We start from the raw sequence: 27,230 nt of genomic DNA, 5'->3' as shown, positions 1-27,230 counted from the left end.
TAAAAGAAACTCCAGAAATCAAACAAATTTAGTATGCACACTGGCATCAAGTGCACCGCAAACTCAAGGCCTAGTTATATGTAGCATGGAAATGGCACACACTGATGATTTGTATTCATCTCACATTTTCATCTCCCAAACACACACACCCACAGCGTACCTTGTTGAAGTCTTCGCTAGTGGCTCTCATCTCCTTCCAGGTTTTGTTTAGCAACTGGATGCAGATGCAGAAAAACTCTTCAAAGGAGCGATCGTGGGTGAAGAACATGGGGTGGAAGTCGTGGCAGTTTTCACTGGCTGTGGACAAGAGAGAGAGAAAATGTGTCACCTTGAACAGCAGCAGCAGTTAAAGAGGCCCTGTTGTGCTTTTTGGGGGTTTCCCTTTCCTGTAGTGTGTTATAGGTCTGTGTGCATGTGAATGGTCTGCAAAGGCTAGAATCCCAAACTTCCCATCCATGAGGAGTTTCTCTCCCACACACCCCACCCCTGCCAAAAACACCTACATTGCACTCCTTTGTTTACTACCGTGACAAAGTGACATCACTACGTAAACTTGCACTCCAACACATTACACGCGATAGGCTAAGGGGCGAGACATCTCTGAGCGGTTGACCAATCCCAACAGAGCCGGCCAGCTAACCAATCAGAGCAGACTGGGATCTGGTTTCAGACAGAGGGTGAAAAGAGGTGCTGCGGCACAGGCAGTATGAAAAAAAAGCACTACTAAATATTTTATTTTTTATCTCCAGGACATTTCGTACATTAACTAGATTAAACCAATTACTGTGTTTTATTTCTGGGAGGACTTGATGTTTGTTTTACGTGCAATATGACAATAGTGTAATTATTCTCATCCGACCCTAGCAAGAGAGCTTAAAACATATATTCCCAAAATGTCAAACCATTCCTTTAACACACATCTGGCTGTATACTGGATTTTTTTATTTGTATGCTTCCGCTACACCCACTTGATCAGAGCTCAACTGATCAAATCCCATCAAGCCTGATCCAACTTACATCCACTTATCGTCCACATACAGTGCACTGACACAAGATAAAAGAACACACCCGTTTAAAAAAAAAAAGGACCATTTACATTTGATCTCTGTCCTCTGTTGAACGACTCATACAATATGGTGGCCTTCAATCGTTACTCATGAAATATGGCCTGAAGAAATGTGGCCCTGAACACCTGACTAATGCACAACAACCCACACACACTGCTGCTGCAGGTAAACATCACTCAGCTCAAAAATGTTACCAATGAAATCATCACATTTCTGCTGCTAAAAGGTTCTGCGTTACACAGTAAAGTGACACATTCCTTATGATCATAAATGGTGATTGTAGCTCTTTAGCTTCAATTAAAGAATAATCAGGCTTATTCATTTATATACAGAAGATATAAGAGATGTTACACACTTCTAATGAGAGATAATCTGCTTTCTGTATTACAGAAAGGACAGGAAGTTGATGCTTTTTTGTTTGTTTGGTTTATAAAACAGCCACTGAGAACGAGTGTCAGCTCCCAAACGAAGCACGGCTGTGTGTTATTGAAAATGTAGCTCCTCATCAACTTCAAACATAAAACACCCCTTGGAGGCAAATTGAGACCAACAAACACTATTCCAAGTGGATTAAGTTGAGATTTCTCATTTTCCAGAGCCAGAGGTGGCTTATTTACTTTATTAGCAGTGAACAGAAGTGTTTCAATTGCCTCTATTTGTGTGAGAGTGAATTTGAAATAAGAATTAGAGGGAAGTGGGAAGGCCAGGGCTCTTGAGTGCCCAAATCATATTAACCAGGAGGTAAAATAACAAGGCTTGACATTCATTTGAACTAAATTCGTCTCCCTCTTGACGTCTTGGTTCATTTAAAGAGTTTCAGAGCGGAGCAGCAGGGGCACCGGCCCACCACGAGCAGCCATGAAATTGGATGGAAGGGGTCAGGCAGCAATTGAAACTTCACAGTATAATGAGAGATGCCTGCAGGCCATGGGCACAATGACCTGAGCCGTGATTTGGAGCGATGGGTGGAAGATTAAGGGGAGGGTGAGGTGGAGAAATCCGGGGGGATGTGATACCAGTGTCAATCAGAAAGCTAATGGAGGTGAGCCAAAACAGATGCTGACAGGCTGCTTAGGTACCAGCACATTGCCTTTGCGGAGATAAGTAGAGAAATATACAGGGAAAGATGAAAAAGAAAGGGTGAATTTAAAAAAGTGAAATGCTCTTTGGGCCGCACGGTTAAAGTTGTTGGGAAGGTGGAAGTTCGGAGTGACCTCTGAGCTAAATGGGCTGTTTATTGATAGGAGCAACACAGCCCTGAGGTGGCAAGGTGAGGGGAATCACATCTCAAGGCTTATTTGGGGGATACGGACAGTGAGCATTCTCATGAGGCTCTGCAGAAATTCCTCCATCCTCAGCTTCTGCAAGGCATGCTGAGTCTCAGACAGTTTTATTACCTCTCGCAGGGCTCAGCCTGACCTGCACCAGCACAGCGAGGACGACAACACAAAGATTCTCAAAATAGTTCTCAAACAGTGTTGTGCATTGTAAAACTGATTGCAAGCAAACCCAAATGGTAACAAAGCATGGATCACTGAATATTTAAATCAAACAAACAGAATTCATCCATGTTAAAATTATTTAAGAGGGGGGAATCTGGGAGCAGCTGCTCTGCATTTAAGCAATGAGAACACAGCAGTACGATGGAGTAATACTTCTTTATCTATGGGACAAATATATAATCCAAATCACACTAAATCTCAAATATCTCATAGGCCTAATAGATTTGATTCCTCAGCAATTTATTATAATCAGTAGTAATTGCTGTTCCATTTTAAATACAATGCAATAGGAAACAATTCCATATAAATAATGCACTCTATTTTATTGAACCTTTTAGAATAACTGTATATTTGAATATAAAAGATTGTCCAAAAGGAGTGGGAGAAATCAACAATTCAGTTCTTCCTTTTTTTAGCAGCTTTCCAGCTATTTCAAATGTCACGTCTGAATCATTCTCACCACTGCACAAATGCACTTAAACTTATCCGCCTGAATGGAGAGGCCACTGTGAGAGTGCTAAGTCATGTCAGGCCTTACTAGCCTTGTTTTTCTTTTCAAAAAGCAATGCATCAGCATTTTCTGCCACAATGATGAAATACAAACATCTGCTATACATTGAAATACTGCAACCCCCATCACACAAACTGATGAGGCTTACTGTAGGAGCTGGATTGGTTGTACTGAAGAAAAACATGGAGCTCCTCGCTACTCCTGACCTTAATCTGAGGCTGACTGCAGTCATTGTGTGAGTATGTCTGTTCATAAGGAAACTTTTAAAAATATCACAAACTGTCATTTCTGTGTTCCCATTGAGCACTGTTAATGAGCGAAGCAACCAGATAACAATCTCTTTCTATAGGGGACAAAGAGATAAGGCTTGTAATATTACTTAAGTATTCAGAATGTGCTCCTTCTATAGCTTAAGAAGAATTTACTTGACCTATTTACTGAGGAGTTATTGTTTCATTTTCTGCCTTAAGCAGTGACATTATGCGCTCTATCCATTTATTTTCATTAAGTGCCATTACTGCCCTGTACATTCAGATGAATTACAAAATAATCACCTTGATATGTCCAAAGTCTGAAGAAATTGCTCCCTTTAAGTACATTTAAGATCTATTCTGGATGACCAGTGACCAGAGAGCAGAGCAAGCCATTTCTACTTGTCTATTCCCTTTGCTGTTGTTACTTAACATTTTCTTTTTAAATGCCAACATAATTAGATATTGATGACTGCATCGTGCCAAGTTACTGAAACGGGTAAGAAGCATAAAGCTAACCACTTCTAAAAGACTGTGAACTGGATTCCTAATTGTTTGAAACTGGTTATGTAATGCCTCTCTGCCTTCCTCCCTTTCTGCTGAGGAGCAGCCTTCTCTCCCACAGGCAGGCTAACATGGTCATGGGGGGCGATTTGACACATCAAGTGCCTGAGGAGTCTGACACTTCGCGATGGATGATTTTCACACACACACACACACACACACACACACACACACACACACACACACACACACACACACACACACACACACACACACACACACACACACACACACACACACACACACACACACACACACACACACACACACACACACACACACACACACACACACACACACACACACACACACACACACACACACACACACACACACACACACACACACACACACACACAGAGAGAGAGAGAGATTACACGAAGAAGCAGGGCAAACATGAAGACTCAATTTAAATCATAATTTATGCCTCTTTTTAGCCGGGCATATCAGACCACAGCAGACCATGTAAATGGGTGGAAAATGGGCTCTAATGGGTTTCCTTTGTCCTGTATGCTTTTCATCCATCTGCCCAGCCATATGTTCAGAGCCTGTACCACCCATAAAGTAGGTAACAGGATACTGTCAGGACCAGTTTAGGTTATGCCGGACCATATGCCCAAATGGATCTACAGAACAACTTTTTGTTAACGGCTACGGTGCAATACTTTGTGACTACATTTCACCACGACATGAAATCAAGTATGTTTTCTTGAGAAAGCTTGAGCAAGGTTATATCTGAAATCAGCTTGAACTTTTAGTTATTTTTTACTAATGGAGTATCCTATCCTGTTCCCAGGCCTTTATTGGGTTAACAAATCGTTCAGGATTAGTCATTTATATATCTTATATAGAGAAGGACTTGAGTTATCAACTCTCAAATTAAGAAAAAAAGCATTCAAAAGCTTTGAACACAAAACAGAGCTAGAATCTATTGTCGACACTAATTCTGCATTCACAACATGTCAGGGGAATTATGACGTATGAAGCCAGATACAAAGAACATGTTTAGCTACTCGGTGAGTTAAATAAATCGTATACAAACTAAGGCTGGATTTTATACAACAAACTTTGGACTCAAAACTATTACAGAGGCTTTTTTTGTCTTGGTTGCCCGTGCTTGATTTCTGACCGATGTGATGTGAACGCATCTGTGGTTAGAGATGAGTTATAAGTCCTTTCCCTCTATCCATCTTATGCGATGTTTGGCTAGGCTGAGGTCAGGGGTCACGGTCATCTTGCTGGAGTGACTCGGCTAATGTGTCCGTGACTGAGTGTGCGACAGCTGGCGTCTGACACGCTCCGATCAAAGTCCATCCGACACGAGCTCTCTGTGACGTCAACTGACAACCAATTAATCACTGACCACCAGATGAGTCTTACAGTGGAGAGGTGACTAAGCATGTTTATCAAAGTGTACGAGTGTGCAGCTGCGTGTATTTCTGTGTGCATCTTTTTGTATGTGTTCAAAGAAGCAAGAGAGACAGGACGGCTGAATGCCACTCTCAAGGTCCAATGTGTACTTGTTTATGTGTATTTGTGTCCATGAGTGTGCATAAAGTATTCGACACGACCCCAGAGTCACCTTGCAGCTTTGCCACGTGATGAATAAACAGCGGAAAGTGTCATTCTCACTCTAATTAAAATACCAGCATGCTCTGACGTCCCACTGTGACAAGGGGATTGTGTGTGATGTGTGTGTGTGATGTGTGTGTGTTTGTATGTCCAGAGCGCAGCGTCAGCACCTTCTTTCCGGGCCAGTCACTGTTTGTGTGTGTGCAGCATGCCAAGACAGCAGAGAAGCAAACCACAGCCATGCTTCAGCAACAACAACACAAATGCTGTAAATGCATATACAGTTCATGTCAGGTTTAAAAGAAAGCATATCGTAAAGCCATTTATAACCAATATATTGAATGTCTTATTCACTGACTGTGCTGCCCTAGTTGGGGAAAAAATGGGGGTAAGATCAATCTGCACTTGAACATGTCCCCGGGAGGAACAGTGATTTTTAAAAAGCAACTTTTTTACAATAGCTACTTTTAAAATTGCAGTTCGCTTGAAGCTCTAGGGCCGAAAAATGTATTTCCGTGCTCAATCATTGCGAGAGAAGGAAAACAAAATGTTTTTTCTGTGTCGAAAGCACTCGAGTCAGCAAGTTAAAAACCGTACATGCATTGTGCTATGTGCTCATTAACAGACTCCTAAATGTGGCATCTCTTTGAAATACAGATACGTAGTTCTCTTAATACACTTTTTGGTTCAACACAAAGAGATGACTCACACAGATGATCACTCGGTCAAAAAGATATGAAATTGGCTTGCAATGCGGACACCACAACTATAATTATTTCCTGAGCTAGCAGGGAAACTGATAACTTCACACTCTAATTAACATCTTGCTCTGTTAGGGTAGATTCTGGGCTAAATATGTCACCTTAAAATGTAATGTCAATTGGGTTTTGAGTTTCTGTGAAATTATATAAATCAGTTTTACAGAGTCTTATAATACAATGTCGAGTTTCTCCATCCTGAAACTAATGATCAGTAAATATTGATGTGATGAGAATGAGACCACTGGTTCAAGGAAAGCTAATAAGCTGCACAAAATAAACTACTAGGTGTCCACAGTATTGGTTTGTTTGGTTATTTACATCATCGTTGCCAATTTATGTGAGGAAAGAACAATTTGGTGGACCTTGATTAGACAAAAAATCCAAGCCTTATTTCCTCTGTGTTTTTAATTATGTAACTAAACCATTTTAGCACGCACCCCCCTACAATGGTCAAGATTCATTAGAGGAGAGAGGAGGAGGGAGAGATAGCAAAACAGCAGATGGAGAAAATTAAAAAAAATCAGACTGAGGGAGGCATGTCCATCAGCACTCTGGACAAGGACACGTTTCCAACACATTTAGGAGGACATCTGCTTTCACAGACTCGTGTTTGCTCAATTACAATAAGGCAACTGCATCTAGTCAGAGCTGCTTCAGGCACTCATTAAAACCATTAACACAACTCATATTCTTTCATAGCTCAATACATCAGTTATGGGAGCTACATTATATGCACATCATGCCAGACTCTTCTGAAGGAAAATCTCTAATCAGACGGTGTGAGTCACGCTTATGCAAATATAACATCAAGCTGCCTGAGTTTGCCTAAATGCAGAAACAGAATTATTCATAATCATAACAAAACAACAGAGAAGTGTCCAGCTTACGTGCAAGAGAAAGCACACTAACACAGCCTGTGTATAAATAATATATGTATTTATAGATCAAAATTGAGTGGGATCATTATACACATACATTTTGTGTTTGTGAGTGTGTGCGTCTAGTGAAAGGCTATAGTGTTTAGGCGGATTTCACCTTTGATAAAGTCTGCTAGTAAGGGGTCTTTCGGGGAGAAAAGCGTCAGTTTTTTTAGAGCACTGTGTGAGAAAAAAAAGTTTGAAGGAGACAAGTTGACGAGAGTTTGATGGTAAATTACAGCTAAAAAGCTCAGAGTACGTCAGTAAGTGGCAGCGCTGCCATGGGCTGGGCGAGGTTTCATCCCCCGCACTATTTCAATCCGCTAAGGGTTGCTGAGAGCTGACAAAGGACAGGAGTGTCTGAAAAACGTAAGGGATGCTTAAAACTTGAGATTCTCAAGCACCTATCTGTCAAGTTTGTTATTTGTGCAATTGAAAACCTTTTGCTGGTGAGGCTACAAAGTGTAAAACCCTGAAGAAGCCTTCCCTCTTTTAAGGCTTAAACCGAGAACTTGGTGAAGTGGTTGCTGACTGCACAAAAGAGCCTCATGTCACGACTTGAGGGATACTTGAAATTCTTCGCTTGGCCTTTCTTCTCCTCGCCATCCTCCAATTTACTCATGAATCATGGAAGGAGACCTAAGGGAGGGATAAGCAGCTAAAACCTTGAGACTTAACGAGTCGTTGGAAATGGGATCATTAGCATAGTAATGTTTGATGTCGGACATAAATTCTCATCCCACTGATACTTCGTTAGTGGAAGCAACTGCTTACAGATGGAGCTCACTTAAGATTATAAATCAGGACACAAAGATATCATGAAAGGTAAATTATACACTATAATTCAGCATGTCCTTCGTGATTCATAAACACTAATAAGAAGTGCCAGTGATTTAAGACAAATAAGGCAAATTAACACAAGATTTATTAAGCAAAGGCTTAGTTAGTCATATTCTTGTTCATATTCTGCCCTCAGCAACTTGTCATGTCTCATATTAATTACTGGATTATATAATGACTTGTCAGCGTGTGGGAAAAACACCCCTCTGAGTGGGCCAGTAATATAATTCATCCTATTTAAAGAGATACTCTACTAAAATTCAATACATTCTGAAACACTAGCCATCTACATGTTTAAAAAGGTGGATGGTTTTAAATCTATTTTTAGTTTTATGATGAGTTGCAGGTTTTCATGACAAAAAAAATAAATCTAAAAGTCACAGAATAATCAACTTTCCTGTCTTATATGCCCAACTTCATCCACACAATTGCATTTTTATCACAATTTGGCCGGATCTACTAAATAAGAGCACCTTTTATTAACAAACATATAACCATTGTTAGTGTGTGTCTACTGAAAGTGCTGAAAATGCATAAGATGTTGAGTAGTTAATGTTATGTATACTGGATAGAATAGATAGAAACCCTATCATTGAACTGATTAAAGAAATGCTAATGAAATGTAATGCAAACTATTTTAAAACTACAAATAGTTTCAAATTTCTGAACCCATTTAGATTTCAACATTTGAAAAAATAATTACACATTCTGAGATGTGAACATTTTGGTTGCCATTTACTCTTCAATGTCCGACTGCAGGCCCAAACATAACATTTTCTTTTGACCGTGTCGAGTGTGGACAGTACATGGCAGAGCATGTGTGTTAAAACTGTATGTGGGCCAGTCCAAACACATCCCAGCATTTCAATCTCACACTGTGACATTTCTCTGATATGTGTGTGTGTATAAGTTTGTATGTGTTTATCACAGCACAGCAGGCAACTTAGAAATTGTCATGACAGAGGGAGTTGTCCAGCAAATGAGTTTGGATGTATCTGAATCCCCTGCTGGGTTTGAAAAATACTGTATACACCCATGCTCCAGCCACCAAGGTACACACACACACACACACACACACACCCAGGACATAGTGCCAACAGACAACACCTGCTCTTGATTATAGCAACCCGAAATGGGCTCACTTTATACAAAATAATTGGATGGTTTTTCCTGCACATAGTGACCTGCATATCTTCTTGTATTGGGAGGTGATGGGACATGTGAAGGGTCTTTGGAAAGGTAAAGCAAATCACCTCTAACATACAGTATCATTTGTTATTATCAAAAGCCAGAGAGAAAAACAGACACACCAAAATTCAAATCCTCTTTCATAAATCAGAGTTTAAAAGGGACTTTTAAGAAGATTTATGGCAATAATTTGAGTCTTTACTCTATTCAAAACATCTGCTTAAGAGACAACGGCGAATCAATTTCCATCACCTTATTCAAAATGCTTAATTCTTAATTCTGATGATACCCTAATGTTTCCTCTAATGCAACACCAAAAGAAGATAGGCACCTTAATAGAGATTTAAGAGTACAAATATAGACAAATATATAAATACAACCACAAAATATAAAATCAATCCATATTTCCTCATGATGTCTGTCTCTCTTCTGACCTTGGCTGACGGTTTCTATAATGGAAGACACAATCATGAAGACATCAAGTGACTGTTAGTCCGCAGCCTGCCCAGATCTGCCTCTGTGTGTGTGTGTGTGTGTGTGTGTGTGTGTGTGTGTGTGTGTGTGTGTGTGTGTGTGTGTGTGTGTGTGTGTGTGTGTGTGTGTGTGTGTGTGTATATATGTGCGCTTGTACATGCACAGGTCTGTTTTTTTTTTTCACGTGTTAGCATGTGTGTGTCCATGTCCGGACCTGCCAACGCTCACCTCCCAGCTCTCCATCTCAGCAATGACATGTCACACTGTGAATCATCAAGCAGAGCCATTACTCACGCTGCCTGGCCCTTTCTAAATAACTTCATAAATATTCTATGGGCCCGCTAAAAAAAGGAAAGTCTGAAAAGTCACGTCTCGGCGCCTCACCTACACAGATTCCATTAAGCCCTGTGTTGAAGCAGAAACATGGTGGGACAATTAATCTTGAAGGATCTGAGGCCCGGCTACAACACATGCAGAGTGAGAGAGAGAGAAACTGAAAGGGTATGAATTTATGGACGGTGAGCGAGAGTGACACCTTGATGGTGTTGTGAATTATGAAGAATTCATCAGCATTGACAGGCGATTCAACCAAACAAGCTCCTGTATAGCATTTTTCTAGACCACATCTGAATATAAATGACACATCTCAACATCAACCGCAGAGGAAAATGTCAAAATATCAGAAGAGAACGAGGATAGCATTAAATTGAAAGGTGTAATAATCCATTGGTCTGAAAGAGCGCCGAGACACCCGTCATGACCGATTCTTAAGAGGCTTCTCTATTATTTATAAAAAGTCAAATGCTTCTAGCTCGTGTATTGGTGGTTTTTTTCTTGTCAACTTCTTGGGATAGAAAAGCCAGAGCTTTAGAGCGAGAAGAAGGATTACAAGTCTGATAGGGACAGATGTTCTTCAGACCCACAGAGAGGAAAATAAGAAGGAGCCTAGAAGAAAGAGCATGAACAGTAAGACAAATAATATGAGAGACAGAGCTTGAAGAGGCAAAGCAGGGAAGAAAGGCAACTTTAACAGCTACCGGCAAATCCAAAATCCCTCTGCGTTTCATCCCCGTGAGAAAACAAGAAGAGGGTGCCTAGCCTCTGCGAGAGCCACACTGGCATTTCACAAAGACACGGAGCAAATGAGCCACTAAGACATCAATACAGTCACCCATCTCTTTCTTCTGCTTTTATCCACAAAGGGATGTGAAGAAGAAAAGGGGGGATTTAAAAACCTGAAATGAGTTTTTTTTTCTTCACCATGGGTAAGAAACGTATCTTTAGAATAAAAACTAAGACTTTTCATGGAGAAATACAGAATAATCTGCACTATTGAATATCAAAAGCATGCCACTAATGCTTCGACCAGCTAGCATGCTAACATTTGCAAATTAACAGTTGTAGTTGTGCAAGTGTATGCTATTCATCTTAAGTATCGGATAAGTTGACACTTTGATTGGATGATGGCATTTGCAAATGTCACAGTAGAAAAACACAGGTGTGAATAATAACAAAATGATGGAAGAATTTAATTTTGTGGAGCATGCTGAATCACTGTTGCACTTTCAGCCATTTTAAATGTTATGTGCAACATCTGTGTTCATCTATAAATATAAATGGCTGCTTTATTTCAGCCCACAGCTAAAATACACAAATGTCAACTTCATGAAGATGCAAGAAGAAATAAGAAGCACCAAAAACATTTGGTTACAGGCACAATGGACCTCTGTACAAATTGTGGTGGTGGACGAACCAACAGCACATTACTATAAGAGTTGTCTTCCTATGTGGAGCAGGAAGGGGACCAACATGTAATTGTTACACTTCACTTAATAATTCACCACAGTTTCTAATATTAGTCTTTCTCTGAAATACCAAACGATCAGAACTGATAAAAATGATACACCGACACACCCTCCAACATCCTCGTTAGTGTCGTGTATTTTATTGTGTCGCTGCTGAAAGGTCAACCCGAGCGATGACAGTCGGTGTGAGGCTGAGACTCATTTCTCTCCCTGCTTTCCTCTGGGAAAATGCCCTACCTGCCACACACACACACACACACACACACACACACACACACACACACACACACACACACACACACACACACACACACACACACACACACACACACACACACACACACACACACACACACACACACACACACACACACACACACACACACACACACACACACACACACACACACACACACACACACACACACACACACACACACACACACACACACACACACACACAATAATTTACAGCACCTGCCTCATTCATTCATTCATTAGTGCATGTTAATATGCACAGGGCTAATGGGGTGTGTGTGAAAATGCACTTAGTCCCTACCAGAGAAGACGCAGTGCAGCTTATGAATGCTTTAGGACACACTGGCTTCCTCCCATGAGGACGAGATGCATATAATGCTCTGTGAGTACAAGTGTGTGCAAATATTTACTGGACGCTGTGACAGAGATGGATGGGAACATTAGGATTTGGTTTGTGTTGAATGTGAATTGTTCTAAATGTCGTCTTTCCCTTTGTGTTCCCAGTGATTTCCTTCAAAGGGATTTGTTTTATCGTATGTAACTTTTCAACTGTGTGCCTGTAGATGACCTACTTGTGTTTATGCTAATCTTGTCATGTTCAAAACCAGATGTATGTGCAGCAGATAGTATCTCCTACGGATAAGTCATTCTCTGCAGGTCGTAGTTTCATGGCACCAATTCATATCTGTCCCCCAATTCTACACATACACACAAGCAATACTACATCATAAATATGAATGGTATTTTCCATCTCCTGGACTTACAGCCTCAGGAAAGAGGACAATATTCAGCCACTGGGAATAAAAAGGCCCAGAACTAAAAGTCAAGGTCACTGCTGCGGTTCAATTCCAACATTCAATAGTGCAGAGAACTTTTCATGTGTCATAACACAACAAAATCCCTGTTTTAATATGAATAACAATAATACTACTTTTTACCAGAAGGATTACAATATGTTGCAGCAGTCGGGTGCACATTCTGCTCATATCTCTTAAATAAGTTATGTGAAATCCAGCTCTATTTATTTGAACAAAAAAGGGACTCAAAAACAAAGTCTTATTCACGATGAGGGCCTGGCATTCATCCTAGGGATTTAGTTTGATTGCATAAGCCTTCAACTATCAGCCTCAGAGATAGAGAATGCTTTTTGTACCATTTTAGGACAAGTCTGGTTGCTTCATCTGCATTAGGAAATGAATGAGGTCAACGCTTTATTTCTAACAGAGAGTAAAGGGAAGCAATTTCGGTTCGCTAACAGAAGATCAAAAGGGCATGTCCAGTGGAGCACATTTGGAAAAAACTAATGAGACACTTTAAATAAAAATAAAGCCGTGAGACACTGTACAGAAAAAAAAAACATCACAAGGATACAAGAAGATGCACAAACAGAATAAAGCCAAAAAAACATTGAAATATTAAAAACTAAAAGCTCAGTATGAGAGTCACATTGCACCTCATGAGACATTACCTGTCCCTCAAGCTCGACTTAAAACCCTTTATTGATCCACCTGTCTCCACAGATCACGATACATCTATGGGCTAACTATATTTATATTATTAAATAGTGTTGGCACCATCTTTGTGGTTTAAAGGTGGGGTAGTTAATTTTGGAGGAACCAGCTCGAGTGCGCTAGAATTTGAAAATACACAGCCGGAAGAAATCTGCCACTTCCTTACAGAGCCCCTCCTCCAACACACAGGAACGCGCACATGACCAATGAGGGCACGAGATAAGTTTGTGCACAGATGGAAGGCTGACAGGCAGGTAGGCCATCCAGTTACTTTAGGCGGGCCGGCTAAAATGATTGGTCGTGCTTTTTACAGAGCTACGGCTTCCACAGATTACATTTTTTTATGGATTGTTTATCAAATAAATTATGATATTCATTGCTATCGGGATGTTAAGAGCATTCCATGGAATATAACACAAAGTGTATCTTGAGCCGGTTTCTCAAACTTACCTACACCACCTTTAACAAAATATCTAAATCCTGTGCGCTTCAGTATTTGATGTGGAAGGTTGAGAGATTTTGCATTAGAGCAGAGTCTGGCAAAGATACAAGCACCATTTTTCTTTTTTAAAAAGGGACTGGAAAATGATAATATGCTAAGAAATGTTAGAGAACATTCTTATCTTGAATTGAAACTTGTCCTGGCACTTCTATCAGCAATCTTAAGGACAGAGGAGAACATTTAGACGGCAGTTCTCTGAGCAATTTTGAAGACACAGATATACGAATAGACACAATTTTCATGGCCTAAACACTAATGTCCCGTGTGCAATTTGCAAACCAGAGGGAAGAACCCTGCTATGCAGCCTTGTCTAAATCTTCCATGAAAAGAACATGAGCCGATGAAAAGGGCACTTCAGTTCAAAACTGAGCTAAGAATGTGGTCTACCTCCCTACAGGGAGCAGCAGGGGTCAGTCTGGAGCCGAGCTGAGACCAACTCGGCCATTTAAACAAGTAGATACAAATGAAAAGGGCACATCAATTTGGAGCGGGCCTGGGCACAGCATCTCTTTCTCTGCGCAGTGTGCCTCCCAAAGGCGGTATATTAGGCTGAAAGGGGCTGAATGGGGGCGAGGTGCTTCACTAAATAATGAACTCCTGGTGGCACAATTACTGAGCATAATGGCTGCTTTCATCCTCACAGGGAGAGAATGTGTGTATTTGTTTGTAGGGAGGTTTTGTGTGCACATACAGTAAGTAAATGCATCTCTGTGGGGAAAGCAGTCCCTGAACTATTTCTTCTAATGTCTGTGTGCTCATTGTAAAGAAGGAGTGGGATCAGCAACAGTACAGTGAGAGTGGAAAGAGTGTGTGTCTGGTTGTAAACTTACGAAGCTCGCCCACTTTGAGGATCTCGCAGAGCATCTTGGTAAGCTCGATGCTGCTGCGGCCGAACGGACACTCATGCTTGTCTTCTCGGCTGCTGTTCTCCAGGACGATCTGAACGCACACAGTCAGTTAAATAAGCATGGTGAAACATATGATGATATGCGTGTTCTTTTTCTATCTGGATACAAAAACAGGTGTGTGCCCTTGAATTAAATCAGCAAGATAAATCCTGAAACATTAGGATTTTAAATTGATGATGCATGAGTGAGCTCCTATTATTCCTTCCAGAAAGAAATGCAATTAAAGCCTCTATGATATATTTGTGATATTAGTAGTAGATGCATGCATCGGCAACAATCACTGTTTTAAATTGCAAATAGGATCTGCCAAAAAACTGAAATGTTTCAATCTTACACTCAGCAGCTTTAAGGCATTCAATTACTTCAGAGTGCCTTGTGGTGAAACGGTATATGTAAAATATATGAGCAATTATTTACAGCTGCTGGCTTGTTGCACTGAAGGTCATTTTCTCATAAACACTTCCATTATGCTTTAAACAATTTGTCCTTATTTGCCCCAATATGATCCTCTTTAACTATGTGCTTGAAATTCAAAAAACGAGTTGAATCTGAAAAAAAGCTAAAATATTCACTTTAATTATGTGGAGATGGGGGCAGCACTTCAGAAAAGAGGCCGTAAAGGTCCCAATCATTTTAGCCGGTGACAGTTTAATTTGGGAAATTGGAGGCTTTGTCTTATCCCTCTGTTCTACTGATAAGGGCTGAGTCGGCACTACTAAGGCACTTCTATCTCTTTTCTCTCATTCAAGTCCAGATGCTATGAGAGGACGCACAATGTAATCACACACAAACACACACTGATTTGCAGGTGTGGGGATTAAAGTGCTGGAAGTGTAAAGTTGACACAAAAATCATACATACTGTACGTTTAATTACAATAGAGTGCTGGACATAAAAAGGTTCAAACTAAGCTGAATTAACAAGTGGAAACCCAAACCCATTGTTCCCTACAATAGTGAGAGCCGTTCCCTTACAGACAATAACTGTAGGTATAACACATTATATGACTCCAGTATAAAATCCTTTTGATCATCAAACAAAAGGGATACAACTGTTCAGAGTCATTGCTCGGGGTCTGATCGTTTGGACTGAGCAACTTTATGAGATGCAGTTTTAGCTGATAGATAATGTAGGAACGTGCCGGAAAATACAAACAAGTGAATGAGCAGGAGGGAAGATGGTTTGGTAGAAAGTGGTCAGCCGAGGTGAAGTGAGAAATATAGCACAACATAAGTCGCTGAGCAGAGTGTGTTAGTGTGCCTGGATAGATCTGCAAACACAAGTGCACGCTCACCCTGATGTAGGCGTCCTGGTGGTGTCTGGCAAAATACAACATATTATCCAGAGCCAGCATGCCTGGAGGGATCTGGGTGAAATCCACCGCTGGATTCACATGGTTCTGAGAGACAAAGGAGAAGGAGGGTGAGACATTTTCCACTATATCCTTTTAAGAAAATCTTTATTCTTCTAGGTATAATCCACAGAATGCTCTATTAATCCCAGCACAAAGCAATAGTGACATAATGACACAGGGAGTTACAAAGTAGAACAGCACACTGTGCAGTATTCAAAGTATCCTTTGAGTTTATCGACAGACATTAAAGTGCAAATGCATAATATTGTATTTAAATAGGTAATCCATCCTTCCTAGCTGTGGCTGCCCTTTTAAAGCCTCTGAAATTTGTTTTTTATTTGATAACATTTAAAAAAAACATCTGTTATCAAAACTAAAGTATAGAAATGATATCGGCATTTCTCTATTTATAGAATTCAATCATTTTAACTGACTGATAATTGTTCAATGTTTTATAGGCACCAAATAACAAAAAGGGAATTAGATTTTTGAGTAACATGGAAATACATTGTTTTTATTGAATATATTCGACATATACAAGAAAACGTCATGTCACTCCAGGTTGATTTTAAAAATCAAGTGTAATGTATATAAATGTACGGCTGCCAGGAAGAAACAGTAGTGGATGAATATAAAAACCTGTGTCAGAAAGAAATCAAGTAAACACACAAGTAAGTTTGGCCTTCAACCTATCCCCAAACATCAATAAAACTTTTGCAATAACACTCCTCACTTTCCCCTACACTCCCACCTCCCATCACATTTGAATATTGAATGAGATGTGCAGATATATGCTGCCTGCGCTGTCACAGTCCATCAAAGATAATTCCTCCCAGACATTTCAAAGAAGTCAGTCCACTAATGATTAAATCCACAGATACACATGCATCACTCTGAAGCATAATTTAAAAAGTGATGTTGGAGAGGAAAGTGACAGCAAAAGAGAAGAAGGAAAGCAGAGGAAAAATAGGACTGGAGGACACTGAGATCAGGCTCATCAGTTTAAAGTCTGTCTGACAAGAAGCAAACTTATCGGCTTAAAACTCAAACAGACACCCAGGGACAAAATACACCCTTATATTGACATGGGAAAAACATTGCGTCATGTGCAACAATCCCCCCTTAAAGAAGCTGAAAGCATTAGAAGGCAAACTAATTATCTCAGTGGTGATAAAGTCTATCCAGAGATTTATGGCTTGTGTGTACCGTGTGTTTGTGTGTGTGCGAACATGGAAAGCAGACTAAGGGCTTTAAGGGTGGGGACAAGACACTCCAATTGTTCTTATCTTTAGCGAGCATACTGCAGTGGGAGTTTGAAGGGGAAGAGCCCCGAAACAGCTCTGTGCTTACAGCAAGCCGCAGTGGGTTTAGCTCCAGTTCTTATGCTATAGTTAGACCACTGCATACAAAAAACACACACACACACACACACACACACACACACACACACACACACACACACACACACACACACACACACACACACACACACACACACACACACACACACACACACACACACACACACACACACACACACACACACACACACACACACACACACACACACACACACACACACACACACACACACACACACACACACACACACACACACACACACACACACACACGAGAAAAATGTAGTAAATAAAAAATATTTTAGGGTGAATGTGAGTGAGAGAACATTAAAAAGCCTGAGGAGGAAATACAATGCAATAGGATGAGAGATAGGGTTAAGAATAAATAAACAATAGAAAACAGACACAAACCTGCTGAGAAAAGTACATTTACTCGAGTATTAGACTCAACATTAAATGAAAATGTTCATTTTAGGCTGTTTCATACTTTTAACTCACAGGTGGAGTGACTAGTCACTTTTCCCGATAAAGATTTTACATACAAAATATTAGCTAAATAAACAAAAAGATAAATAAAAAATAGATATTTTGGCTTGACGCCCTGTACTCAAAAGCAGTGTCTACTTCTGTTCATTGTTATACATTCTTTAAATGTGTCATTTCATATCAGTTACACCATATAGGAGATGTTCCCTTTAAACTACTGATCTAAGCCCAAAGAGTGAAGCAGGGCTCAACGCTAACTTTTTTAAGTGGTTGCCAGGCTGGCAACCAGGCATCAGCTTTTGGTTGCCAAAACTGAAAATATGGTTGCCATTTTTAGTCACCTTATATTTTAAATAATTAAGATACTACACACTTATACATCAACTTAATAATGAAAATGGGAAACAAAAGAATGTTCAAATGCTTTACAATAAGTAATTAACACAATTATTTGAAGCTTAAGTGGTAGTAAACTTGTCCACCCTCAATTGCTGGTATACAAAATACCAGTAGTGCAGCTGTTGTCACTTTCTTCACAGATCCCTCACAAATGAATTGAGCAAGTCACTAGTTTCTTGGTCATCCATTGTCTCCCTTTCAAATGTGGGTTTTCTTGACCTTTGTGCTGACCCCCACCATAGATCCATTGGCCCTTCAGCATTGAAGTCTTGGATTGGCCAGACTAATACATTTCTAATGTTTTAAATAAATGAAAACCATTCACAGTTAAGAATTAGATATGAATTATTAATGCTGTAAATTACCTTTTATATGTCTAACTATATTTAACATGAGTTACCTTTTTGTGATTATATTTGTATGCCAATATGTTCCTATGGTAAAGTTTCATTTTGCACTTTTATTTTGGTAGTAATAAGATCGGGACTCTTATTTTTTAAGGAACTTTTACCGGAAGTGAATGCACAACGGAGCAGAATGTTTCGCCTCCCAAGACTTTACACATTTCCTCTTTGCTTTTCGTTCGGGTTCTCCTTGCACTTTATCAGTTGAATCACTTTGAACATTCGTTTGAGATGTTGACGGGTTGGCCAAACTTTTTACCCCACAGTCAAACAACTCAATTTGCGTCGCCATTTTTTGTAAGACAAATACACGTCGCACCGCGCACGCGAGTAAACGTGCATCGCTTTCTGGCTCTGTAAACACACCAATGCACGTGCAACTTAAGTATCAGGTTCCAACTGGTCACAACAATAATTAAATATCACTCTTAATATAACAAACAATTAACATTTATCTATTTTGGGTGCACATTTTGCTGTCCTTATTTCTTTATGTTAAAAACTGGTTGCCACTGAGGGCAACCAAAGGCCAAGAAGTGGTTGAAATTTTTTCTGAATGGTTGCCAATGGCAACCTGGCAACCTGGCAACCGTTACTGTTGAGCCCTGGTGAAGTGTCCTGTATTGAAGGGGAAAAAAGAGGTGATTCCCAAAAAGACTCAGATCGTGCAGCAGAATATTTTTCCATCACATTAGTCCCCTCAGATTCATCTTGTGACCCTTTAGAGGGGCCGTGACCCACAGGTTGGAAACAGGTGAACTAGAATACCCAACAGGACATAAAGATGTAAAAACTAACTACAAGGAATGCTGACTATGGATTTAGGCATCAGTATTAACAATCTTAAAATGTCATACGTAAGAACATTTCATTTAAATGTTCTGCTTCATTTATTGTCATTTAAGTGAACTTTGCTGATAAAATGTGCTCATTACCATTTCACTAGCGGCAGTTTTATATTGATGATGCAGTTCTTTTAGTCAGGCTATATGAAAACCAATAAACCATATTTCTCTGGGAATTTCTAAACAGATATACAGGTTTAATGTAATCTGTGGATTTGGAAGATTTTGAATCATATCCAATTAACAGCCGTCCCATGTGGACACACTGGCTCATGTATTATTTATGATCTCAGTTTTGAGTTATGCATATGGGAATTCATGAGAGCCTTTGAAACACAAACTCACAATGAAGCCAAGCTTTTTGTAGTCGCGGGTGTACATGGACTTGCGTTTCTCGATGCTGCCGCTGTTGTTAGGGTCACACTCCACGTCGAAGGCAATCCTCCGCAGCTCGAAGATGATGTCCCTCTGAGCCTGCACATGCAGAGAAGAATATTAAAGTATTTGCTTTTTTTAATTTAGGATGCTTCAGCCTCATCTTGGCTCTGTGGGGTCTCGCTGAGCCTGAGGCAATCTGGCCAGCAGCCAGGTCTCCACTGTTAAGACTACTTTGCCAACCTTAAATTACAGTTTGGTTTTTAAAGCAGCTCGATCATGCTGAAACTGGCTCTTTTTCTCTCTTGTATGTAGACAGCTTACTATATTTATTCTTTACCTCAACTTATCCTGTAAAAAGATGAAAACGGCAATGAATTAACCCCTACAACACTTTTGTTTTCTTTATAATAAACATGGGAACTGCAGATTATTTGAGGGAGTACCACATACAACTGCCTTGCCGAAGCATCAAATGTTGACTTAAAAATGACTGCAGGGCTTAAAGAATTGTCCGAGTAAATTGAAAGATATTGAGAGAAGTATGGAGTTCTGTTTGGTTTTGGGTTTATTGAACACCAAAGGTTAAGGTTAGTTTATTTCTATAGCACATTGTAAGACACAAAGGCAATTCAAAGTGCTATAAAGTATATCTAACACCCTCACTCTGCAAGTTCCTTTAAGATGTGTCTGTGAAAAAAATACTTAAAAGTGACTTTGCTGAATCTTTGTTAAAGGTGGGGTAGGTAAGTTTGAGAAACCGGCTCGAGATACACTTTTTGTTATATTCCATGGAATGCTCTTAACATCCCGATAGCAATGAATATCTGAAGTGCTTTGACAAAAAGTCCATGAAAAAATGTAATCTCTGGAAGCCGTAGCTCTGTAAAAAGCACGACCAATCATTTTAGCCGGCACGGCTAAAGTAACTGGATGGCCTACCTGCCTGTCAGCCTTCCATCTGTGCACAAACTTATCTCGTGCCCTCATTGGTCATGTGCGCATTCGTGTGTGTTGGAGGAGGGGCTCTGTAAGGAAGTAGCAGATTTCTTCCGGTTGTGTATTTTCAAATTCTAGCGCACTCGAGCTGGTTTCTCCAAAATTACCTACCAAACCTTTAACTAATTGTTTTTAAGATAATGATGTTTCCCTATCCTTTCATGCATCCATACTCCTTCCTGTCGGCATCATCCCCCCACCTGGTCCTGTGGATCCATCTTGGTCATCATGCGGTCCTCCAGCAGGTTGAAGGTGAGCACCTGCAGGACGTACAGCTGGTGGGCCATCTCATCGTTGATGGGAGTGGGGCTCCGGATCACGTTCTACACGGTGAGGAGGATAGAGGAGGGGGAGGTAGAAGAGCGGGGAGTGTCATATGTGAAAAGAGAAAGCAAAGGTGAGAGGATTAGTTTTTGGGTCAAAAGACGACACATTTTAGAGGAAGACGGTACGAGATAAGAAAAAGAATAAGAGGATTTGGGAGCATAAGTCAGATGAGGGAACAGGAGAGGGAGAAATGAGGTTTAACAGGGAGAGGATGAAAGGGAGAGAAGGGAAGAGGTGTGAGACAGTAAGTATAGTAGATAATAACCAACGATGTGAGACGGAGGCAGAAGTGGCAGGTGTCTTTTTCCTTTCTGATATCACACTGGTGCAGAGGCACAAAGCCCGAACAGAGATAAAGACAGATTTTTTCACAGAGAAAGAGGAATACACTGGGGAAGTGAAGAGAAGGGCATGTTTAGACTTACACTGAGGATGATGGAGCGCAGCTGTTTCTGGGCAAGAATATGGGCCATCTCCTATAGAGGGAGAAAGAAAAGGAAGGATATATAGAGATAGAGAGAAAGACAGAAGGAGATGATGAGAAACAACAATATATAGACAAGCAAATATATATTTTTAAAAGATTTCTATTCTGTAATGAGAAATGAATGCGGGTAAAATAAACAAAACTGCCACAGCAGGACACTGCAAAGTATGTACACCGCAGAAAATAAGAAAGCCATCCCAAAGAATAACTTAATCTTAAAAAAGGGACACTAAATGCACTAATTGATGTCTTCTAAAGTGCATACTACAAAGTGTGCTAATCAAGGTTGCACTTACTGTCAGGGGACAATTTAGGATGTCCACAATGTGCTCATCAAACTACCATATCGTGTGCGGTGAGGAAAGAAAGTCAGAGACAGAGAGTGAGTGAGTGAATGGATGTGGAAAACGAGAGACTGAGAGGAGGTTAAAAAATGGCGGAGAGGCAGCTGAGTCAGCAATATGGTGGGAGACTGGGGGATCATAATAATAGCTTTACTCATGGTCAAGGCCTTAGAACACACACACACACACACACACACACACACACACACACACACACACACACACACACACACACACACACACACACACACACACACACACACACACACACACACACACACACACACACACACACACACACACACACACACACACACACACACACACACACACACACACACACACACACACACACACACACACACACACACACACACACACACACACACACACACACACACACACACACACACACACACACACACACACACAAATGTGTTATCTGTTATAAATCTGCGTATAAAATAACCTGAAATGATGATCAAGTTATTATAAGTGCCTTTTCTGCTGATATTACACTTTCAGCTATGGCGTTAAGTCATATAAGTATACATGCTTGCACAGAGAAATCTTTACTCATCACCTAAAACAACCCTTAAAATTGCTGCCAACCAACCACATGAATATGATCTAGGCAACTCAGCAGAAACTAGAAGCACTGCAATATCTGAGTGTGCTACAATCTGTATGCAGAGCTGGAGCTTACTTCTGCCTAGCGTGTTTTTAACTTTGTATGCTGCATAGAGGAAAAGCTGTGGGTTAGCATCATTCATTATTAATGTCAAAGCACATCGCTGGACCCCATCGTGCTGATTCAAGGAGTCATGTGACTTGCTACTGGGCAAAGTCCGATAGGTGAGAGAGCGAAGGAGGGAGAGGAGCGGAGAAATGAGAGCATGGTTGAACAAGAATGTCACTGAGAGGAGCGGAGAGAAATGGCATGAGGGGGTTTGTTGGCCTTTAATTACTGGATTTTACTACAACACTATGTTTTAACACACAAAGTACACTGTTACAGTACAAATGCAGATGTGTTCACATGTAAAGCTCACTACTTCATGAAAATGATGTGCAGTGCAGTTGTGTGTGCACACCGCAGCCTCACCTGTCTCTTCTCCTCAGGAGCTTTGAGGAAGAGAGCATTGATGACAGCAACAGTGTAGGTCTGAATGTCTTGATCAGTCCTGGAATTAGACAAATAACACACACAAGAATATTTATACAGTGTTTCACATACATTGATTTATTTGTGCGGTGCCCCCACAAATAGAATCAAATTCTGTGGGAAACACTGTTATACATACATAAAGTAGTTGATTATTGCCTGCCCATGTGGTTTGAAAAGTATTTAGCACGGTGTAAGAAACATTGAATCAAAAGGAATGAATGAATCAAACTAATTAGTGTTCAAACTGATCCACTTACCCTTGAAGATGAGGGATGAGCTGCCCGATGGTGATCTCTTGCGCCACCTTGTGGTACAGATCCTGACTGTTGAGCACCATGGACTCCAGGATGGCCAGGGAGCGCTGCAGCACGGCTGTGTCCATGGCCGACTTGTTCACATAGCCGGCAATCTGCAGGAAGGACAGAGTGTGGGAGATAAAACATCTGCAGAAAACACTACACCATAAATAATTGAGTGTGCTCTCTAAGGAGAAGAGACAGCTAGGAAAAACATGGGAATATCAATTTAGGGAAAATCTGTGCTTCTACTTCATTATTCATCATTGATGTTCCATATACAGTAACAGCTGTTTATGTATCAAAAGGACGTGCTGTTGTTCAGCTTTAGGAGGAAATCAAATTCCTTTTTACAATCAGGAACTATTTTTCTGATTATTTTCACACCACATACATGCAGCTCAAATGCTATCAATGTTAACAAAATGTAAACCTAATTTGTGTCTATCGCCCTGTGATTTGAATCACCCCAAAATGTAATGGGTTATTATTTGGGCCATGCTACATCCTCTCCCTAAGGTTCATGAAAACCAGGCCAGCAGTTTTTCCGTTATCCTGCTGACAAACAGACACACAGAAAGTTCCCTGAAATTGAAACATTTTCCTGGCTGACCTTCTTGATGAAGGCCACAGAGAAAGTGTCCCAGGAGACGATGCCGTGGTCCATCAGCTCCACGAAGGCCGTCAGAGTGAAGGACAGCAGGTCGCCAAAACTAAAAAACAACACACACAGACACATAATAGACCACAGGAAACTTCTCTTCAGCAGATGGCTTGGAGCAGTGAAAAGCTGCACAGCCCAGATGGCTCCAAACATAACGAGGAATAAGCGGTCAGCAGAGAGAGAGACAGAGAGGTGGCGGCGAGGAAGAGAGGGGACAGAAGTACATGAGATCAATGCTGCAACCAGGCTTGCTGAAAAAAAGACAGAAATATAACAGAGACAGGGAGAGAGGAAGATATGGAAAGAGGTTTGCGATGCAGTGCAGACAGACTGGCCTTCAAGAAACAGCTGGGGCCGTCAGAGGGCCAGCTGGGGCCGGGGGGAGGGGGGGGCAGCGCAGAGCGGAGGTCAGTCAGGACCAGAAAGCTACATTATAGAGTGAAGTCATGCAGTTACACAAATATCAGGAGAAATAAATCACTGTGCGAGAGTCACAGGAGGCCAAAGCGGGAAACACATTAACAGATGTTTAATCCAAGACATGTTACTGCTAGGAGAAGAAATGTAAAAATCATAATAGGTTTAGACTTGCTCAACTTATACTAAACTGAAAAGATTAAAGTTAATTCTGCTATTTTGTGGTACGAAACTGTTTAGGTCGGTGGCTGTAAACTCCTAGTTTTATGATTTCACCTTTATGTTTCACATTACTGACCTCTACTGCTTAAGACTGGCATTGCAGCAACATCCTGCAGGCTCTTGTTTGTTATTCCTTTATGAACCAGATATTTCTGGCATTGCGTCGAGGTGATATTTTAAGTCAAAAATATCTTACATCCTAATAACACAAATCTTGGCTTTAATTTATTAAGAAATCATCTGAATGCAGTTTCATATTTCATAAAGAAAAGTAAAGTTAGTTTGAGATTCAGCCACGAAAAATAAACAAAAATGATTTAAAGAAAAATGGTAATGGTTTTCAGGATAGAGATATTTACACAGTGGATGAACAGAGAGCATTATGGGTCAGTGTGCTGCATGGCAGGTGATTAGTGAACAGTTCAATTAGTAACCCACAGGTATAAAATACTTTTGCAGATGGTACCCGGCATTTAGATGACATACTGTAGTTAAATACACAATGCTTTATGAAGTTGAAGACATAAGAGGATACAGGGAACCCTGTTGATGCATGGATGATGTTCCCATGGGCATGGAAGCTTTTGGTAATAATGTTGAAGAGAAAGTAAGAATAGTAGAGGAATGACAGAAATTCCCATCACCTTGACCAGCACTTTTTTTAAGAATACCAAGATTTATAAAGATTTATTTATGATAGAAGTAATAATAGATCAATATGCACTTAACCATCAATACAAAAAAAGGGTTTTAATTAATGTCTTATTCCTTTACGTCTTTAGAAATAAATCTTGGCTTTCTTTTAGTCTGTGTTGGAGAATTAGGAAGTCGTTGGTTGTCCAAAACCGCATGCAAGGAATTAAAAAGGGACACACTGCTTTGGAAATTGAAGCCTTAGAAAGTGTTACACATCATTTCCCATGAGGCACTGGGGCTAGAGTCTTAACCATGCAGACTCAGCCAGCAGGTTAGGAAGAGCACAGAGCCAATGACGTTACCCGGCCGGGGGGGGAAGGGGCGGGGCTTACCAGGGCTTCATTATCTTCTGTAGTTTCTGATAGCGTCTGCAAAGATTTAAAAAACTTTGGTGTTAAAGATGGAAAACAAACAACTCAAACCTATTAACCAGCTCACAGCAGGGATCGAAAGACAATACAATCATGGTGTCAAGTTAAACTGCTAAAACATATGACTTATTGTATAAATTCAGACAGAAGCAACCTCAATATTTTATTTAACATAAACGTTTTGCTGCAAACCTTCCTGTCACACAGCGTTTCGGTAGAGAAGACAATGCACAGACATGATGAAACAACATTTTCATTAAACCTGTAAAGATACAAACTATGTTATGAATGAAATGCTGTGCAATTTTCTTTCACATCCAAACAAAAAAACTCAATGCAGTGGCGTGTCCTAGTTACTCTGTTTAGCCCAGGCTTTCCAGGGACTATTTCTTCAGTAGAAAGTAGTTCCAATGAAATGTTTGACAGCCAATTCTTTTTTTAAATGTGATTTCTCTAAATACAATTGCAAATCAACCTCCCTTGTATTTGCGTGGCAGCAGAACTCTCAGAGACATTGCACGAAAATATATAATTAGTGGGAATCAGAAAAGGTTCTCTTATTTTATTTAAGTAGACCGAAAAACTCTACTAAAATCCCTCTTCCCATTACTTACACTGTTCATAAGCTAGTTGAAGTTGCACTGTACATCCTAATCACATACAGTCAAAGCTTTAAATGTTTCATGTTCCAGTCAGTAGAGGGCGATATCTGCCCTTCACTGGTGTTGCTTCTGTGGGCAACGGGCTGCAGTGTGCCAGCTCATTTCCACATGAATAAAGTACAACATCTCTGGCAGAAGCACTCGATCACAGCACCGCTCTGCCCTCGAGAGTCTCCAGGACTGAGCCTCTTGAATAATTACAGTTCACCAAGTTGGTTGGCAGGCACACTAATGAGTGTGTGTGTTCTTGTGTGTGTCAGACACTGATACCTATCTGCGTGTCTGTTTCATAAGCTCCTTCTGTTGAGATGGAAATGCAGCAAAGCCACTTTTTCTCTCTCTCTCTCTCTCTCTCTCGCTCTCTCTCACACACAAACACACAGACACGCACACACACCACTCTAAAACTCTCCAGTGCTGAATAACTGATGTGATGGTAATCTACATAAAAATATACTTGATGAAAGAGCCAGATGAAGAGTGGAGTCAACATCAGTGCTGCTGTGGTGGCTCCTGGCAGTAAGATCAAACGAGGGTCAAATATTTTCTAATTCGAACATTATTTGCAAAAAGAGGAGAAGAGGCTTCAATGATTTCCAGTCAAATTGTCAAAGTGAGCGTAATGTAAGCCGTGTCATACAGAGAAACTGTTAAGTGGTTGCTGTTGTAGAGGAGATGTTAAATATCTGATTGTTATTTGAGCTTCGAAGCACATGCAGTAC

At 40.5% G+C, this 27,230-nt stretch overlaps 1 protein-coding gene across 5 annotated transcripts in view; it reads right to left on the bottom strand.

The window, feature by feature from the left end:
* The window catches only part of elmo1 (engulfment and cell motility 1 (ced-12 homolog, C. elegans)), a 96,652-nt gene that overhangs the window by 27,670 nt on the left and 41,752 nt on the right, over positions 1–27,230 (bottom strand). For 3 of the 5 annotated variants that reach the window (XM_079655513.1, XM_079655511.1, XM_079655512.1), the window contains exons 7-17: positions 25,808–25,843; positions 24,090–24,189; positions 23,438–23,589; positions 23,118–23,196; positions 21,965–22,006; positions 21,607–21,657; positions 21,055–21,177; positions 19,826–19,954; positions 15,926–16,030; positions 14,554–14,662; positions 161–297 (exon numbers count right to left, since the gene is read on the bottom strand). In XM_079655513.1, the coding sequence (XP_079511639.1) occupies positions 161–297; positions 14,554–14,662; positions 15,926–16,030; positions 19,826–19,954; positions 21,055–21,177; positions 21,607–21,657; positions 21,965–22,006; positions 23,118–23,196; positions 23,438–23,589; positions 24,090–24,189; positions 25,808–25,843 (1,063 nt within the window). The remainder of the gene's footprint in view (positions 1–160; positions 298–14,553; positions 14,663–15,925; positions 16,031–19,825; positions 19,955–21,054; positions 21,178–21,606; positions 21,658–21,964; positions 22,007–23,117; positions 23,197–23,437; positions 23,590–24,089; positions 24,190–25,807; positions 25,844–27,230) is intronic. The other 2 variants (XM_079655514.1, XM_079655515.1) reach the window with 2 other exon arrangements.

Source organism: Notothenia rossii, assembly GCF_949606895.1.
Source record: "Notothenia rossii genome assembly, chromosome: 10".
Lineage (NCBI taxonomy): Eukaryota > Metazoa > Chordata > Actinopteri > Perciformes > Nototheniidae > Notothenia > Notothenia rossii.
This window is presented reverse-complemented; position numbering and strand designations above follow the sequence as displayed.